General features: G+C 35.2%; 1 protein-coding gene across 1 annotated transcript in view; it reads left to right on the forward strand.

Annotated features, from left to right (window-relative positions):
• The window catches only part of Kcnh5 (potassium voltage-gated channel subfamily H member 5), a 284,680-nt gene that overhangs the window by 158,648 nt on the left and 107,142 nt on the right, over nt 1–18,890 (forward strand). Inside the window, exon 8 of the mRNA XM_076848335.2 lies at nt 15,503–15,702. Coding sequence (XP_076704450.1) covers nt 15,503–15,702 — 200 coding nt within the window. The remainder of the gene's footprint in view (nt 1–15,502; nt 15,703–18,890) is intronic.

Genomic DNA, 18,890 nt, shown 5'->3' on the forward strand with positions numbered 1-18,890 from the left:
AAGTGAAGTGGGAAGGTGGGACTGAATAGCAATAATGTAATGGGTCTCTGGACCTGGACCAGTTATTCTTTTCAGTGCTTTAAAGAAGGTGTTTGTCCCTCTCTGGACCCTTACCTAAAACATGGCCTGCACACTCACTCGCCCGACCTTCAGCCCCTTTTCAGAACTCTCCGGGTCCACCTTCACAAAATGCAAGTCTCCCTTGCTGCCCCGTCCTCTCTTGGGGCTTTCCACTGCTTTCAGGCTGTAGGAAACCAAAACCCTGGCAAGGCCATGTGTCTAGGTCTCTCCTTACTATGTGCTCCAACCTTCACGTTGTCTCTCCCATCTTCTTGAGGGCCAAACCCAAGCCTTCTGAGTGCTGACCCTGACTTTGCAGAAGACAAGTGCTTCTGTTAACTTGGCCTCAGTTGCTTCTTTAGCACCTCATATATAGTCCCAGCCACAGAGGCAGAAAGCCTATCGCAAATGCAGAGGAAGACTGGGAGCTCAATGAAGTCATGACACTGAGTCTCCTGCCATGAGGGTGATGAATGTGAGGCACATGCTGGCATCTGGGGGGTTGTTGTTCCCCTCTCTGTTGTGGGATGGCTGTGGTTGCATCTGGAGCCCAAGGAAGGGTGGCATATGACAGGTGCTTTGGCTACAGTAGGTGTTTTGGCTACAGTAGGTACCAGGCTCTTGTGCTGTGCCTGGTGACACATGGACCAGTGAAGCTTGTTGGTGAGAGACGTGTTCATACTGAGTTCCATGGACTGGCCCTAATATTTATTTCATTTAAGAAAATGAAGGGAGGAACCCAGCGAAGGTGGAATCAGCCTTCACAAAGTGTTGGCAGAACAGCTAAACTGGATTGGGATGGAAGGCCAATGGATGCAGCAATGATTTATATGACACAAAATTTGAGGGTTGTGATAGGGACACTATAAATGTTGGATTTGCACTGTTCACATTCTCTGGGTTCTTTGCCCTCCAAGATTCACTAATTGGAATTTCCATTCCATCAGTAAGTATATGTCCAATTTTCTTGAATTTTGAATTCTTTCAAAATAAAGATCAACATCTGATTAGTATTGTCTGTTATAATCAATAAACTTTCTTAGCACAAGCAAAGTAAACTGAAAATTTCCTTTTGTATTGCAGAAGTATTAGTGCATTTTCTTTTACACGAAATGGTTGCTTTGGGTAATGCAGTAATCGTTAATAGTTTTGCACGTCATTTTTATTGGTGCATTATAATTATACTTAACAGTGCGGTTCATTGTAATATATTTCACATAACATAATTTGATCAGTTTCATCCCCCAGTATCTCCCCTTTTCCTTTTCTCTCCTCTTTCCCCAATCCTGTACTGGCCTCCATTCTATTTTTATGAGGTTCCCTTTTCCCCCCACTATTTTCTCTTTAGCGTCCACACATAAGAATAAACACACCCTTGACTTTCTGAGTCTGCTTTATTTTGCTCTACATGATGATTTCCACTTGTATCTGTTTTCCTATATATGTTATAATTATGTTCTTTATGGCTGAATAAAACTCCACTGTGTGTATTTGCCACATTTTCTATATCCATTCATCCCTTGATGGAAACCTAGGCTGGTTTCATAGTTTGGCTATTGTGAATTGTGCTGCTCTATCTAAATAATAGATTTAAAATCTCCTTGTCTATATCCCATCCCAGCTTAGAGAGGGGCCCAGAACATCCACTGGTTCATATGTTTTAAAGGCTGTGTACTCTTTCCACTTGGTCTGCATTCTACTCTCTGTACTTAATTCTTTGAGATCTGCTGTTTGTGCTTAAGAATTTTTGTCTATACCAATGATTTCAAAGCAACCAATAAGGGCTACAAGAGATCTGTTGCAGGACAGAATATTATTTGCAAAATCAATCTTAAAGCTGATATAAGTTTTAGGTTGTGTAGTTGTTGAAATTGAGTTGGGTCAGGTTAATTTCCTGAATTTCTTCCTTTATATTTTTATTGGGGATAAAATAGTAATTTAGGGAGGTCATATGGATGTGAAAAGACAATGCACATAGGTTTGTAATAAGCACTAACTAAAGGTTTGCTATCACAATTATTATCAGGTTTCTTAATGCACTTCTATTAATGTGTCACCTAGGAATTGAAATAATTACTCTTTAAAGAAATTTATAGCTTCAGACTTTCTAAAAATATATATAAATAACTTATTTTTGTTAATAAAAGTGGTGCATGTTTATTTTCCAAAAAAAAAAAAAACCTACAGAAATTCTCTGCAGTTTAAGAAGGAAGGGAATGGAAGGTAGGAAGAAGGGAGGGGAAATACTGGGGACTGAAATAGAATGAATTATATTCCATGTTTTTATAATTATGTCAGAATATATTCTATTGTCAGGTATAACTAAAGAGGACCAATAAAAATAAAAATTAAAAAAAACACAAAACTTAGTGTCCAAGGATAACAACTGTTAACATTTTACAAATGTCCTTGTAGTTATGTTTTTTTGTATGCCCATAAATCAGTCTCCCCTGTACATTTACAGACACATATAAAATGTATGTGCACAACTTTTTTTCTAACAAAAATGTGCCATTATTTTCTTATTTATGACTAGAGATCCCCATTATCATCTTAAAGTCTATTTTTCCATTGTATTACTGTGCTCCCATTTGTATTCCCAGTTTTATTTTGGAACTTTTTATTTTTTTTTCCTCAAACGGTAAAAAACATATGAGTGAACATCTTTGTGTAGTCATTTTATAATTCATTTTCAAGAAATGGAATAATTGGGCCAAACGGTACACCCACTTGAACTTTTAATCTATGCTTGGTACAGGCATTTTTTTCTTAATTAATTTGTGATGAATTTTTATCTACACCATTATAATAGGAATGGCTATTATTTTTATTTTTTTTATAAACTATCAAGACTTACCTACTGGTGTCCTTGGGTTCTAATATTCTTGGAATAGATTAGTAGATAGTTGTCACCCAAGCTATAGTGTTTGTCATTTTATTCTTCTTAATCTCTTTGTTTCTTTGGACTTTCCATCTCTTCAGATGGGCACGTAATAATACTTTAATGGTGTTCTCATATTTGAGCTGGGATGGTTCTTGTGCACTTGCTCTTTGCTACACAGGAGTATTTTAAGTTTAATTCAACTTCTGTCTTTCATGTGTCAAGAAATTATGTGTGTAGGACTATGATATTGATTGAGTTTAAAAGATATTTTCTTTCAAGAACGTTAGTATGTGTGCAGCAAGATATGTTAATACATATACAGGGTCACATTAACAGAAGTGCATTAAGAAACCTGATACTGGGCTGGGGATGTGGCTCAAGAGGCAGCGCACTCGTCTGGCATGCGTGTGGCCCGGGTTCGATCCTCAGCACCACATACAAACAAAGATGTTGTGTCCGCCGAAAACTAAAAAATAAATATTAAAATTCTCTCTCTCTCTCTCTCTCTCTAAAAAAAAAAAAAAAAAAAAAGGTAACAAAGGCTAATCTGGGAAGTAGAACTGGAATTTGCAGGTCAAGTATATGCAGATATTTATTTAAAAAAAAGAAACCTGATATTAATAATTGTGATCGAAAATCTTTAGTTAGTGCTTATATAAACCTATGTGCATTGTCTTTTCACATCCATATGACCTCCTTAAATTACTATTTTATCCCCCATAAAAATATAAAGGAAGAAATTCAGGAAATTAACCTGACCCAAGTCACATATAATGTAAAGCAGATCTACGTTTAATTTTTTGAATAAACTCCATACTGGTTTTCATAGTAGCAATACCAGTTGACATTCCCACCAATAGTGTGAAGGTTCCTTTCAGCACTTGCTGTCTTATATCTTTTTTTTTTTTGTGAGTTGATAACCTCATTGTGGTTTTGATTTGCGTTTCCTTGATGATTAATGATGTTGAACATTTTTTAAGACCTATATGGCTATTTGTATGTCTTCTTTTTTAGAAATGTCTACTTAGTTCTATTGCCCATTTTTAAATTGAATTATTTATTTTTTTGCTATTTCATCTTTTTTAGTTCCTTATCTATTCTGTATGTTAATCCCTTGTCAGTTGATTAGTTTGCAAATACTTTCTCCCATTCTATGGGTTATTTGTTCACTCTGTTGATCATGTCCTTTGTTGTGCAGAAGCTTTGTAGTTTGCTGTAATCCCATTTATCTACTTTTGCTTTTGTTTCCTGTGTTTTGGAGCCATGTCAGAAAATTCTTTCCTGCTGGGCACAGTGTCGAATGCCTGTAATACCAGCTTGGGAGGCTGAGGCAGGAGGATTGTAAATTCAAAGCCAGCCTTAGCAACTTAACGAGGCCCTAAACAGCTCAGTGAGACCCTGTCTGTAAATAAAATACAAAATAGAACTAGGGATGTGTCTCAGTGGTTGAGTGGCCCTCAGTTCAATTCCCAGTACACACACACACAAAAATTATTTCCTATTCCAATATCCTGAAGCATATCCCCATGTTTTCTAGTTTCACAGTTTCAGGTCTCACATTTAAATTCCATGTAATACATAAATCCCACTATGGGGTATATATCCAAAAGAGATGAAATCAATATGTCAGAGGGATTTCATATTGATTTCATATAAAACTCTCGTTTTTATGGAAGCAGTATGCACAATGGCCAAGAAATGGAACCAACCTAAGTGTCTAAGTGTCTATCAACTGATGAATGGATAAAGAAAATGCAGGACATATGTATATGTTTTGTTTTGTTTTTTTTTTTTTTTGTGTGTGTGTGTGTCTATTTATACACACAATACTATTTGGCCATAAAAAGAAAAAAATCTTCTCATTTGTGACTATATGGATAGAATTGGAAGACATTATGCTGAGTAAAATAACAGGACAACTTACACTTCTTCAGGGTTGATTGTCGTGGAGCAACATCCCAAGAGAGTAGAGACAAAAAATACAAGTCTTCTTAAGGTCTAGCTCTGGAAGTTGCCTAATATCTCTACTACATTTTATTGGTCAAAACAAGTCACAAAACCAGTCCAGACTCCAGGAGACAGATTCCACCTCTTGGTAGAAGAAGCAATCTCACTTCAAAGGATATACATACCAAGATGGGAAGAATCTGTAGTTCTTGAAGTCTACCAGAAGAGAACTGTGTGAACAAAGATTTGGAAGCAAAACTGAGGGTCAATAAGAAAATAGGTTATGACACTGTTTCTCAAAGACATAAAAAGCTTTTGGATATTCCACATGGACCACTTTCTGGACCCTCAATAGTTTATTTAGGTTGTTGGTAGAGCCACTTCAGTCTTTGGGTCTTGGATCAGCAATACATGTGTTTTGACAAAAAGATATTTCAGTATTATTCCAATTATTATATTAATGCTTTCATATGGAAGTAAGCATAATAATAACACTAACTTTATAGATAAACAGAAAAAGTAACTAATGCAACTGTATTCTGTAATTATTGCTGCTTTCTATAATCTGATGCTAAAGATAACCAGCATGGGTTATAGGTATCATAGTTGCAAAGATTCTGGAGCTATTCAAGTGTGTATCCAGTACAAAATAAATAGGTGACAGCCATAATAAAAGAAATTAGTTTTTTTCATTCTTTTTTTATAGCTGCAAAAGCTAGATTTAGAATCAGGTAAAACTGGAAATGTTTTCATTTTTTCATTAATTTTAAAGACATATAGGGATATCTCTGTATCAAAATGTTGGATTAGTAAAGTAGATGAAGTTTTTTTGCCATTGTAGTTTTCTTACTTTGTTTTGAACATTTTTTAAAAATAAGACTCAATATAAGAATTTATAAATATTTAAAGGATACAACTCATGTCATTATCATCAATCATCAGATGAGACCATAACTGCATTATTGTGTGTGTGTGTGTGTGTGTGTGTGTGTGTATGATAGAACAGGAAATGTTCCTTTTTTTAGTTTAACAGAGGAAAATAATTACAAACAAAATAGAAGTGCGAAAAGCACATGCCATCAGTTATATAAATTGTAAAATATATTATACTTATTTCTTGAATATATTAAAGGAGCACATTTAGAAATAGACAAGAAAGGCAAACGAAATATCCTCAGTTGCCAAAACAAACAAATCGATATGGTTTGGATGGGAGGTGTTCCCCAAAAGTTCACAAGTGAGACAATGTGAGAGGGTTCAGAGGGGAAATGACTTGGTTATGAGAACCTCAACCCAATCAGTGAGTTAATCTTCGATGGGATTAACTGAGTAGTAATTGAAGGCAGGTGTGGCTGAAGGAGGGGCGGCCTGGGGGTGTGGCTTTGGGGTATATATTTGTATCTGGCTAGTGGAGCCTCTCTCTCTCTCTGCTCTCTGATCATCATGTGAGTGCTTCCCTCTGTCATACTCTTCTACCATGATATTCAGCCTCAACTTGAGCCCCGAGGAATGGAGCTTGCTGTCTGTGAATTGAGACTGCTGAAATCTTGAGCTCTCAAATAAACTTTCCCTCCTCTACAGTTGTTTTGTTTGGATCCTTTTTGTTACAGCAGTGAAAAAGCTGACTCAAACACAAACAACAACAACAAAAACCCAATGTCTGTCATTCTGTCTTTTCCAAGTTGGTGTTCTGCTCTTTTTTGTACATAAAGTTGTATTGACCCTTGTCTACTTCTGCATCACTTCATGCAAACCTATTTTATTTTCCTTTAGTTATTTATACTCAGCTGAAGTTTTAGTCTTTTTTTTGTAACTATGATTTTTGAAAACTGTCAAAAATAAAAATATCTCTTTGTCCTTTTGGCAATCTCTGAGTGTACACTGACAGTGGTCTCCTGCTCTGCTCCCTTTTTAAAAATGTGTTTCTTTTAGTTCTAGATGGACATAATAACTCTATTTTGTTTATTTAGTTTTATGTGGTGCTGAGGATTGAACCCAGTGCCTCACATAGGCTAGGTGAGTGCTCTACCACTGAGCCACAACCCCAGCCCCCTGCTCTGCACTTTCTCGAGACCTCCTTCTTGGTGTAGATGGCCATGTGCTTACTTGAAATGGTGCTTCTGGGTGCCTATGGCAGCTCAGCCCCCTCCAGAGTAATTATTTGTGGGTATATCTAGGTTAGTCTTTTCATTAGCTGGGCAATGGCATCTACTAATATAGAGGTGAGTGTGATGGCATAAGCAATGGAGTGGGCCCTGCCAGAAGGGAGCAGAGGGTAGTGAGAGGCACACAAGAGAAGGGGAAGGGATGGATACTAAGGTGGAATCAAAGATAACACAGTTTAAATCTCTGATTGTCTCAGGTTGCCTGACAGTTGACACATTGGGGACTGTTGTGTAACCCGTGAGAAATGAGTCTGAAATAATGAGAACAGTGTTTGTTGAGTGTCTCATTTCAGAGGCATTGTTCTGTATGGTCTGACTTGTTTTTATCAAAGGTACAAAAACTTTCAAAGCTGTGTAAGCAGGAATCCGTACACTAATTTTATTAGAAATCTAAATGAATCGTGCTAGATTAGAGAGAATTTAAAAAAAAAAAACAGGATTTACTTGGCATGAAAGAAATAACTATCATAGAAGGATAAAGTGGAGACCAAGCTATTTTGAGATGTGTTTTTCTCAGACTGGTCTGGAACCCCTGGGTTTGAGTGATCTTCCCACTTCAGCCTCCCCACTGAATGCTAGGCAGGCACATGTCACCTTGCCCAAGTTAGCTTGATGTTTTAATTTTTTTGTTTTTACTTTTAATTTCCTAGAATTCTTTTGAATTCATAATCTTCCAAATCTTTCCATTCAACCCCTTCTTATCCTTTCTTTAATCTGTGTTGTAACATTAGTAATTCATTACTAACTCCATGATTATCTTCCTAAAACTAAGTCAGCCTTTAGGGTATGTAGGAAATAATATCAATAACCATTGCCATGTAATTGTTGCGACTATTTTGAGGAACCTAGTTGATGTTATAATCACGATATCAGCTCTAAGCTGGGTGAAATATGTCCAACATTATGCTAAAATTTAGTGAGTTCTAAAAATGGTCCCTTCTGTGTCCCAACATCTCACAAGTTGACAGTTAATTCAAATAGTAATTCAATGCAATCATTGAATTACCTAAAATTCCTCTTTCAAAATTTTAGCATCCCTGAGAGGGATAATATAATTAGCAGTTTTTAGTATTTAAGACTTAACATGTAGAAACCAGATTCATTTCTAACAGTATAACTGGCATAGTGCGGATACTGGGTAGAGTAGGGTTACAGATTAAATGAAGATAAGAAAAAGTGTGCCTTAATATATGGGTCATGGGGTAGGCCTAGATTCAAGGGGAAGGGTTATGGATTGTGACTGTCAATGGAAGAGGTGTCTGAGAATTTTTAGACATCTTTAACCTACTATAATTATCTTCAAAATGATTCCTTTGTGGTGAATGAGAAAAATATAAGAAAAATATAAAAATATAATTGCAAAAGAGCATCCAGGGAAACCAGGAGCTGTTAGAAGTAGAGGAGAGTGACTTCAAACTGGAGGTTCTTCACTTTGTTTTAAGGCCAACTGGAACTATTTCAAATGTTTTACCAAACTGTGTGCTGCACAGATAATCACATATTGATGGAACATTTTCCTTTCACATCTTAAATATCATTACTAAAGGTGGACATTAGTGAATATCAAAAGAAAGGAAAATGATGGTTGGACCACTTATATGGCCCTATGGGTTACTAGTAATGCAGTCCCATGTCAATATTTTAGACTGTGCAAGCCAAGGCCAATGGTCACTTGCCAAGACATACACAATGAAGATAATTAGGAAAAAATTTATGTTGGATATTATTATTAAATAGGCACAAAATTTAAAGAAGAAAGATTGTTATTCAGGAGGTGAATGGACCTAATGAGCAAACAAAATGAAATGACTGAAGAACATAATATCTTCAGAGAGCCAGATATTATTATTCTATCTACTATGATGAACAACTCACATAAGTGGAAACTGTTGCAATTAATTATCTGAACATAGATTGTTGTTTTCTCTGTGAATTCTTTAAGATAAACCACAGTTCAGTTATATGCTTGACAGGGCTCTAATTTTTTTTTTGTGTGTGTGAATTTTTGTAAACAGTAAAAAAGAAAATATTAGCTTTCTTTCAAAGAATGTGACTTGAGATCATTAAAGACTAGCACTTTTCTTTAGGAAATAGTAGGTACTCTTTGAAGTTGAGGATTATGTTTGTCTTTTTTTTTTTTTTAATCATTATATGTCCCTGAGGTTACTTTGGTGACTGGCATTTATAAATATTCAATGAATATTTACAGAATTGTATAGTTCTTGAACAAATATTGATATTTATCATTAGTTATAACAGCATTGCTCAATCTTTTAACTTGTATCTTTTTAAAAACATTTAACATTCATTTATGACTTTAATTTTTATATTTTAAAAACAATAGGTATTTCACTACCTTGCTTTCCCAAGTCCTCTACCCAACTGAGAATCACTCTACTTTATTAGGGTTTAAGTTATTATAGTTGCATAATTAATAAAACTTAGTGGCTTGAAAACCCTACCATTTATTACATATATGCATCTGCAATTTATGAAAGACTAGAAACACATGAATTATTTCTAGGTTATGTGGTATCAACTGGGATGACTTGAATGGGCCAGGAAAATCTACTCTTTTGTTGACTTAGCCAAATAATGTAAGCTGATGCTGTCAAACTGTGTGCTGTACATATAATCGCAAATTGATGGAATATTTTCTTTCATATTTTAAATGTCATTATTAAATATCATGAATACAGATAGAGAGAAGAGTGATGGTTGAACTTCCTACATAGTCTTAAATGTTATCAGAAATGTATGCTCATACCAATATTCAAATTGCTCAGCTGCCAATCAGGATTTAGCTGGTATTTCAATAAAAACTATTGGCCAGAGGCCTTTATTCCTTTCCATGAGGGCATATGTAGAAGAATACAAGGGCTTCCTCACAACATGGAAACTAGGTTCTAATAAGGTGTTCAAACTAGGTGTTCAAATGAAGAGAAACTGGAAGTCTCTAGTTTCTTAAGGCCTGAGCCTGTATACTGGTACATAATCATGGTTACTATATCTCATTGGTTCAATAATCATGGGGTAGGCCCAGATTTAAGGGGAAGGGATGTAGATTGTGCCTGTCAATGGAAAAGATGACTGAGAATCTTTAGGCATCTTTAACCTACCATAATTATCTTCAAAATAATTCCTTTGTGGTGAATGAGAAAAATATGAGTTTTTGGACAAGAGATTTTACTGGTATGTACTCCAGTACATAAAAAAAAAAGCTTATGAAATCATCATTTTTAAGTCCAAAAGAAAAGCTTATGAAATCATCATTTTTAAGTCCAAAAGATTACAAAAAAGCTTATAAAAAGAGGCTTATGAAATTGTCAAAAATCTTCCTAATTATTAATATGACGTATGTGAATTGGCTGTGTACATTATCTCTATTCAAAGGTTAAATAATGTGACAGATCTCTGTAAAATTCACCAACCCAAGATCATAGTCATTTATGTTTGATAAATAACAATGGACCTTCTAATTTATTTATTGTCTTACTATGGCGAGGTCATGTATTACTTTAGTTTCTAAATATTTTATTACTGCACCAGCTTTAATAATGTATACTCCTTCTGTATTTTTGAATCCCCAATAGTGAAATTTTTATGTAAAAGAAGAATGTTTCTGAAAAACTGTTTCTTAGTTTGGGGTATGTAAGCTTACTTGAAAAATATTTGAACAACTACTGTGTTGCAGGAACTACTGTGTTTTGGGAACATATAGTGATGATCAATAGAAGTAAGTCCACACCTACCTTCCTGGAATTTATGTTCCTACTAGGGAAGATGGATAACAAAGAAATAAATATGTAATGTAAATTAAAGTAATGAATAAAATAAGCAAACTCTAATAAGAGGATGTGGAGTGTGATATTGACGGAAGGGAATGTTTAGACCCTGTGGTCAGGGGAGCCATCTAAGATGAGTTGGGTTTTGAGCAGAGATCTGAGTGATGAGAGGAAATAGACCATATAAGCAGCATATATTTTTGAGTGCATATTTAATGTACTCAGAAAGATAAAACATCAAGAAATTTGTCACAGCACATACTTTTCTATTGATTTTTTGTCATTCAGTTGCTCTATGTCTTACTTGGGGGAATTTAATCCATTTAAATTTAACATAATTATTGGTAAGTAAGGTCTTACTACTGACATTTTATAACCAGTTTATAGTTTTGTTTTTTTTTTTTAGTTTCTTTCTTCCTCTTTTATAGTCTTCCTTTGTTGTTAAGTGATTTTTCTCTGGATAATGTGTTTTGATTCCTTGTTTACTATTTTTGGTCTGTTATAGGTTTCTGCTTTGTTGTTACCATAGGCTTAAAAAAAACCTCTTGTATTTGTAACAAGACATTTTGAAATAATAACAACTTATTCATTGATCATAAAGATAAGAAAAAAATAGAAAAGATACTGAAGAACCTGTACATATACACTTAATTTTCCCCACATTTTGAACTTTTGATCTTCTGTTTTGCATCTTTCTATGTGGCTTCTTAGCATATTAATGTCATTATTTTTAATTGTTTTGTTTTCAGTCTTTGTACTAAAGATCAAGAAGGTTTATATACCATGCTTACAATATTAGATAATTCTGAATCTGCCTTTATAGTGAGTTTTATACCTTTCCTTTGTCATACCTTGAGGGACACATCTGGCAGTGATAATCTCTCAGCTTATTTGTCTGGAAATATCTTTATCTCTGTTTTCTATCTGAATCAAACAGTATTTGTTAGCATGTTTCTTTTCCCCCTCAGCATGTGAAAATTCCATTCTATTACCTTCTGCCCTGTAAGAAGTCTATTGTTAGGCAGTTGGAACACTCTTCTGCATATTTTTTTCTAGTCTTCTTTCTGCTCGGGAGAATCCTCTGTTTGTATGTTACCTTTAAAAGCTTGGTTATAATATGTCTTGGGACAGACTTGAGTCTTCATATACCTATGTATTTGTATCTTTTTCAGATTTTGGAAGTCTTCTGTTATTATCTCTTTCAATAAGCTTTCTACCCCTTTGCATTTTTTAAGTACCTTTTGAACCTTAATAACCCAAATATTTGTTCTTTTAAGGTTATGATGTTCCTGCAGTCTTTCTTAATTCTGCTTCATTCTTTTTTCTTTTTCTCCTCCAACAGTATATCTGTGTATTTCAAATTTAGTGTTTTTTTCCCCTTGAGCTTACCGATTCATCTGTTTGATCTATTAATCACATTTTTTATTCCAATTAGTGCACTTTTCTGCTCAAGGAATTGTTTTTCTGGATTTACTTGAAATTTGTTGAGTTTCTTTAAAATATCTATTTTAAATTCTCTGAGAGTTCATACACATCGGTTGCTTTGTGGTCAGTTATTGGCACCTTGTTTTGTCTGTTAAGCATGGTCATAGTTCTCTGGGAATTCTTGATGCTTGTTGGCAGACAAGAATGTTTGCAATTAGAAGGGTTGGTTAGGTATTTATTCTAGTCTTCATTAACTGGCTTTGTTTGTGCGTGTCTTTCTAGAAATTCTAAGCAGGCTGCTTATTTGAGCCTGTGATTATTTATTCTCTTTCAGCACCAATGTCCCAGGTTTCCCAGAAATACATAGTTGACACATTTTCACTATTTCAGCACTAGAGGCACTTCAGGCCCAAGTTGATCACATTCACCATTGTGTTGCTTAGAATGGACTGAAGGAATGTCTAATTAGGTTAGTTCATTCCCGCAAGTCTCTCCCTAGAGCCAACGTGAGCCCAGACACCCTGTTCACTGTCATTGGCCTATGGTTAGATGCCACAGGTTCTGCCTGATACTGGGCAGGCACTGGCCATAGGCTCCTTTGCCACTTAGTAATTACTTACTTCTTCTTCCTAAAACAGATAAGGCTAAGTTGCGCTGCTTAGGATTGAGTGAGGAATGGAGTAGGCAGTCCTGTAGTCATTGATGTCACCATGCTTGTGTTAAACCTGGAGTCTATAGGACCAGTGCAGCATAGGATCCAGGGCCATGCTGCTATGCCCTGTGTGCCACTGCAGCGTATTCGTGGCTCGAGGCTACTGCAATCTGCCAGTGATGATGTTGGCCAGAATACATGTCCCACCATGACCTGAGGTCTCTCACACTAGGACAAACTCAGAGGCTTTGTCTATAGGTATTTTCCTGAGTCTAGGGATGGTTGGAGTCTGCCTGCCACTTGGATTTCACCTGCTGGGCATGAGTTCTAAGGCAAAGCCTTTTTCTTACTTCCCTGTCTTACCCTATAAGAGGGGGGTATTTCTCCCATACAGTGCTCCTGAAGCTGAGGGAGGATGGTGGAAACAGTCCTTTGCTGCCAGACTAACCTAGGTCCAGAGGCTATGCCTGTGAGCACTGGCCAGGGGCCAAGGGCTCTGGGGCTCTGAAGAGCTAGATTTCACATTGGCAATTCTAGTACTGGATTCAAAACCCAAGGCTTAGATGTAATTTCTTCCCCTTCCCTCAACTGGAGGAGTGTCTCTCCACATAGTCTCTCTCCACTGCTTGAAGATGGAGGAGGGGAGTCCCTGAAAATTTTTCCTTTCTGCATTCTTCAATGCTTCTTTTCCTATTATTATACTAAATCCAGGGCTTGCAATTTCTTACCTGGTTTCGCTAGTTCTGGCAAAGGTAGTTTTGTGCGTGGATGGATAGCTTCAAAGTGATGCTTCTCTGGGAGATGTTATTCTGTTATCATCATGCTCCTCTGTAGTATGGAAATTTGTTAAACTAGAAGGCAGTAGTAAGGTATGTGTATAGTAGAAAGTATAGTAGTAAGGTATAGCACCCTGCAAACATCTTGGGGTTCTTAACAATAAAGTATATCAAAATAGGTAGTTCTGTGATATTAGCCATTTATAATAATGGGGCACTATTACAAAAAATGATGTTTTGTAATAGTGCCCATTATAATTAAAGCATTATTTCATTAACCCCTAAAGTATTCATTATTTTAAAAACATAAACTCTCCTTTTTTTTCTCTTTTCTGTAAACTTGAAATTCCATTTTTTTAGATGGTTCTTCTGTCATTTAGTTGTTCCCATTGCTTCTGTTCATCTTTAGTCTTTATTACTAGCAACAATGATAGAATAGTGATGTTAGTTCTGTGATTACTTTTTAAAAATTTTTAAATATGAATATTCAAAGATTTAAAGACCCAGTTGAGAAATTTAAGCTGTATTTCTACTTAGTTTTAGAAAGATATCATCTATCTTAAAAGTTGTCCTGTACTGGAATCAAAACTCCTACCTTTCTGCAGGAAAACAGACTAAATGTTTATAAAATAATAGCTTTCATTTGTGAAATTAAAATCTGTTATACTCCGAGGAGAACAACTGTTGCTGAAGACACAAATGATATATCCAAAATAGTATATTAAGGATCATTAGTTGCTTTGCTATCTTGATTTTCTACTAGTTTCATTAAATGGGATTTGGTTCATGAAGTTACAAAATGAAATTTTTATTTTTTCCCACACTCCGTTTAGAGGAGTTGTTTTCAAATGATTAGAGGCTGCAGGATATAAATGATCACCACCTGATATTCTGCTTTATTACACAAAGCCTGTGGTTATTAGACACTGTGTTACTGACTATTAGGAGGGTAGAGTACTGTCCCCTTTTCGAAAGAGCTTCCTGGTAATGATCTCTTGCATCTAGAGTCGGAGACTGAAGGTGTGTTCTCTTCTGGCTAAACTCAAGTACTTTTAAAATTTTTACAGTTCTAAAACAGAAAGTCATATTCATAGCCTGACCAGATTTGAAGAAAGCAGATTTGGTAAATTAAGGATTTAGAAGGGGATAGCAGTCATTCCCGTTCATGGCTTCCAGGAGATAAATAACAGTGCTCAGAGAGCTGTCTTTATTCTTAAAATGATGGGATCAAAAAACTTATAGCCACTGGCATACTGACATGAGTTTCATAACTCCAGGCACCTCCAAAGTTTTATTTTAGCTTTTAATTCTAACTCTGATTATCTTCCAAAAATTCTAAAAATGGAGCATTTTAATTTGTCTCCACTCCATATATTTCTGATGTGCTGTCAAAAATATTTATAACCAGAGAAATATTCCAAAAGCTGGAAGCAGTCAGCAGTAAGAAGAAGCCTGCATATCTAAGCTAGATCATCAGTCCCTGTAACAATTTAAATGCATTAGGCTTTTTTCAGGAGGATGAGGCTGGAGGATAACTTTAATCCTAAAGCTAGAATTTCTAAGGTAAAATTATAACTTTGGATCATCTGATTCATTATTATATATTTTAACCACCCTCATGATTTGTTAGGTTGACCAGTATGGTACATGCGTATAAAATCATGTTTATCTTATGGAAGGTAACATTTCCTAAGTGAACACCAGGTGCCAGGTGTTCTTTTTAGGCATCGACCCATGTAAATTTATAAAATCATCTCTCAAATATTTTGGGGGATATTTGTTTTATTTCCTTCATTCTTCTTTTTCAGCTCTTCTTTATGCAACTATTTTTGGAAATGTCACCACAATTTTTCAGCAAATGTATGCCAACACCAACCGATACCACGAGATGCTGAATAATGTTCGGGACTTTCTGAAGCTCTATCAGGTCCCAAAAGGTCTTAGTGAACGAGTCATGGATTATATTGTTTCAACATGGTCCATGTCAAAAGGAATTGACACAGAAAAGGTATGAGTTATTATTATTGTTGTTATTAATTTTCTATTTAATAGGATCTTTGATGAATGTAACTTTTCTATCCACAGGTTGTTTGTGTGATTGCTTTGTAAATGTTACTCTGTGTTTTGTGACATTTCAATTCATCATATTTATTTTGATAACTTTAAAGAACAGAGGACTCAACTATTAATCATTAATTCGTTTTAGTCATGATATTTAATTTATGGAATTTGTTTCCTGAAAACAACTAATTATTCCATTTCACTAAAATGCTCTTATTACCACTCAATGTAATTTGCTTCATTCCTCTTAAACTCTCAGAGTGCTGTCATTTCTCCTGCTAAATTTTACTCTGATTTCTTCTTTGGCTTTTTTGTCCATTTAAAAATTATTAATGTCTCTGCTATAAACAAAGAAAAAATGATGTTTTGTCCATGCTACCCTCCAATTATTATTTTTTCCTTTGCAGATGTTGTATAAAGTAAGTTGAAAGTTTTTATTTTCCACTTTGGTTTACAAGGGTAGTCTCCCTTTAAACAAGGGATGGCTTCCTATGCAATCATCTGACAACTGTAATTTCTTAATTGTCTTTTCATGGAACTGCTTTTAATTTTTTCTGTTGACTTAATATTTGGGCAAACAAGGACCCAAAGTTCTCCTTATAAAAAACAAGATAATTTTTAAAAATTCTCACTTCCTATACCTAGCTGATTCACATCAAACATCGGGCATGACAAATACAAAAATTACAATATGTGTGTAATTTTAGAGGATGCCCACTTGAGCTATTTAACTTTACAAATTTTAGTGAAGACTTCCTGTTAGGTACTGATTTTTTTAACATGTGATAGACAATTAGCACAGTACCTTCCTGGCCATTTTCTTCAAATTACTTTTGAGTTGTTGCTTTTAAACTACATGGGGTTAACCCGTGTCCCTGCCACCCCAAGACCTGTGCAATGAGCTTTTTTTTTTTTTTTTTTTTAACACAAAAGAGAAAGCACTTTGCCTACAGTAGACGTTTAGTTAGGGGAATTTTGTAAAACAAGTAGTTTTAAGCTAGAGCAGGTGTTGTTAGGATCAAATAGTTGAGGGGAAGATTGGGGAGTGGATATGGATTTAACAGTTGAGGTAGAGGCACCTTCAGAAAGAGTGCATGTGAGAGATAATCAGGGGTAATTATAGGAAGGAATTGAGGAATTGTTGATCTAATCTTCTTTCAACCTCTTTCAAGATGCAATATAGATTTTCTAGTTAAATGGCCATATAGTAGTATTCATGACTACAGAGGGAAGAGCAGCATTTCTATGAAATTTGATTAATATATACCTGAGCCAATGTATGAAAAGTCTCCAGAGGAGAAAGAAGGTCTTCATCAAGGTGAGGATGAGAGAAATAGAGTTAAAGTCATCCAATGCAGGAGGTCCTTTGAAGTCTGCATTAAGTTAAATAGATCCAGAGGCAACCCCTGCCTTGTTAATCACTATCTTAGTGAGATGTTTTTCTTTCCAGAAAACACAACAGGGTCGCATGGTAGCTAACAGAAAACATCAATGAAATGATGTCATCATTACCTTTTGCATATTAAAAAAGGACTTGGCCTAGGGCCTGTGCTTACAAGGCAGATTTTGTTCTCTGTATTCTCAGATATTGGGGTGATTCAGAAATGGAGCTATTTTCTCTAAATGCCTGCCTTTGAGGACATGCTCACCTGTCTGATTCACATGTAGTTAGAGTGACATGCACTGACATGGACTGTGTCTGCAGGTGCCTGTGCTATCTGATAGAAAACAATTTCTAAGTCTAATATCAAAGGTAAAATAAAAATCTAATTAAAATGACATATTTTTGAAGAAAATATCTCGAGTGGTAATTCCTTACGGTTATATTTTTCTTTTTCTCTTTTTGCCTATTTAAAAAATTAATGCCTAATAATTATACATGATTATGGGGTACAGTGTGACAGTTCAATACATCTGTACAATGTGTATTGATCAGCATTTTCATTTCTTTGTGTTTAAAACCATGAATATGTTCTTTTCTAGTTATTCATAAAATATATATAGTGGGCTATTGTGAACTTTCACTGCCCTACTGTGTGTGGAACAGTAGAACTTATTCCTTCTGTCTAATTGCATTTGTGATCTGAATAGGCATTTCTCAGAAGAAAAATACAAATGGTCAATAAATATATGAAAAAATGTTCAATGTCATTAGCTATCAGGAGAATGCAAATCAAACCTATAGGGAGAGATCTTCTCACCCTGGTGAGAATGGCTGTTATCAAAAAAAATCAAAAAGTAACAAATGATAGTAAAGATGTGGTGAAAAGGGAAATCTTATACACTGTTGGTGGGCATGTAAATTAGCATAGCTGTTATGGAGAGCACTATGGAGTTTCCTCAAAAAATTAAAAACAGATCTACCATAGGATATTATATATAAACCACTTCTGGATATATATGATATGAAACCAAATCAATATAATAAAGAAATACTTGCAATGCATGTTTATTGCAAGACTATCTACAGTAGCCAAGACATGGAATCATTGTAAGTGTACATGCACAGATGAATGAGAAAGAAGATGCAGCATATGTACATAATACAGGATATTATCCACTCACAAAAATTTATATCTTGTCATGTGCAAAAAATAAACTGGAGGACATGATATTAAGTGAAATGAGGCAAATTTGAATTTAAGAGTAGTGAGTACTAGAAGATGTGGGGGAGGGGAAGCGAACATGGTTAGAGGGAGATTAGATAGCAGGTACCACAAAACACTTAGAAGGTTTTTTGTTTTTTTTTTAACCAATAAGAAAAGCAGATTTAAGTAACTGTGACAAATATAAAAGTTTTATTATATGTGTATAAAACATATTCCATGATTATTGATTTTTATATTTCATGTATGAAGAAAATTTCCACCCAGATGCATAAAAACTAGTGTAATAGCACTGTACATGGAGAGAAGAAAGAAAAGACATTGCTTTGATCCTGCAGTTGGGGTGTAGGAGTTCCTAGTAATTGCACCCTCAATGACACTGAATTTAAAAATGATTTTCAGACTGCACACTATATGCTATATGGAACAAGAAGGGAAAAAAATTGACATCCAACTCTCTGATTTAGTGGGCAACTAACAACAGAGCAGAAGACTTACATGTCTGTTAGATATTCAGTAATTGAACAAG

This window comes from Callospermophilus lateralis, chromosome 3 (genome assembly GCF_048772815.1).
Source record: "Callospermophilus lateralis isolate mCalLat2 chromosome 3, mCalLat2.hap1, whole genome shotgun sequence".
NCBI lineage: Eukaryota > Metazoa > Chordata > Mammalia > Rodentia > Sciuridae > Callospermophilus > Callospermophilus lateralis.